General features: G+C 45.6%; 1 protein-coding gene across 1 annotated transcript; it reads left to right on the top strand.

Annotated features, from left to right (window-relative positions):
- LOC308349623 (olfactory receptor 7G2-like) lies at window positions 1-921 on the top strand (the record flags this gene model as incomplete). Its single annotated transcript, XM_080814404.1, has 1 exon — window positions 1-921. One exon carries the CDS (start codon window positions 1-3, stop codon window positions 919-921), a length of 921 nt encoding a protein of 306 aa, XP_080670530.1.

Here is a 921-nt window from a genome sequence, read left to right as displayed (position 1 = left end):
ATGGAACCCAGAAACCAAACAGATGTATCAGAATTTCTTCTTCTGGGAGTGACAGAGGATCCAGAATTACAGCCCCTGCTCTTCTGCCTGTTCCTGTCCATGTACCTGGTCACCATCCTGGGAAATCTGCTCGTCATCCTGGCTGTCATCTCTGACTCCCACCTCCACACCCCCATGTACTTCTTCCTCTCCAACCTGTCCTTTACTGACATCTGCTTAAGCACAACTACCATCCCAAAGATGCTGGTGAACATCCAAGCACAAAATCAGCACATCAGTTACACAGGCTGCATCACCCAGGTCTGTTTTGTCTTGGTTTTCCTTGGTTTTGAGAATTTTCTCCTTGCAGTAATGGCCTATGACCGCTATGTTGCCATTTGTCATCCACTGAGGTACACCGTTATCATGAACCCCCACCTCTGTGGATGGTTAATTCTACTCTCTTTGTACATTAGCATCATGGATGCCCTCCTCCACAGTCTGATGGTGTTGCAACTGTCCTTCTGCACTGACTTGGAAATCCCCCAGTTTTTCTGTGAACTTGCACAGGTCATCAAGCTCGCCTGTTCTGATTCCTTCATCAATACCATCTTGGCTAATTTTATGGCTAGTGTGTTGAGTGGTATTTCTATCTTTGGGATCATTTTCTCGTATGCTAAAATTCTCTACTCTCTTTTGAGAATGCCATCAGCTGGCAGAAGATATAAAGCCTTTTCCACCTGTGGGTCTCATCTCTTAGTTGTTTCCTTGTTCTATGGGACAGGATTAGGGGTGTACATTAGCTCTGCAGTTACTGACTCTTCCAGAAACACTGCGGTGGCCTCAGTGATGTACACTGTGGTTCCTCAATTGATGAACCCCTTTACCTACAGTCTGCGCAACAGGGATATGAAGGAAGCCTTGAAAAAAATAATCAGGTAG

Source organism: Martes martes, assembly GCF_963455335.1.
Source record: "Martes martes genome assembly, chromosome: 1".
Taxonomy (NCBI): Eukaryota; Metazoa; Chordata; class Mammalia; order Carnivora; family Mustelidae; genus Martes; species Martes martes.
Note: the sequence above shows the minus strand (reverse complement) of the source record. Positions and strands in the feature narration are given on the sequence as shown.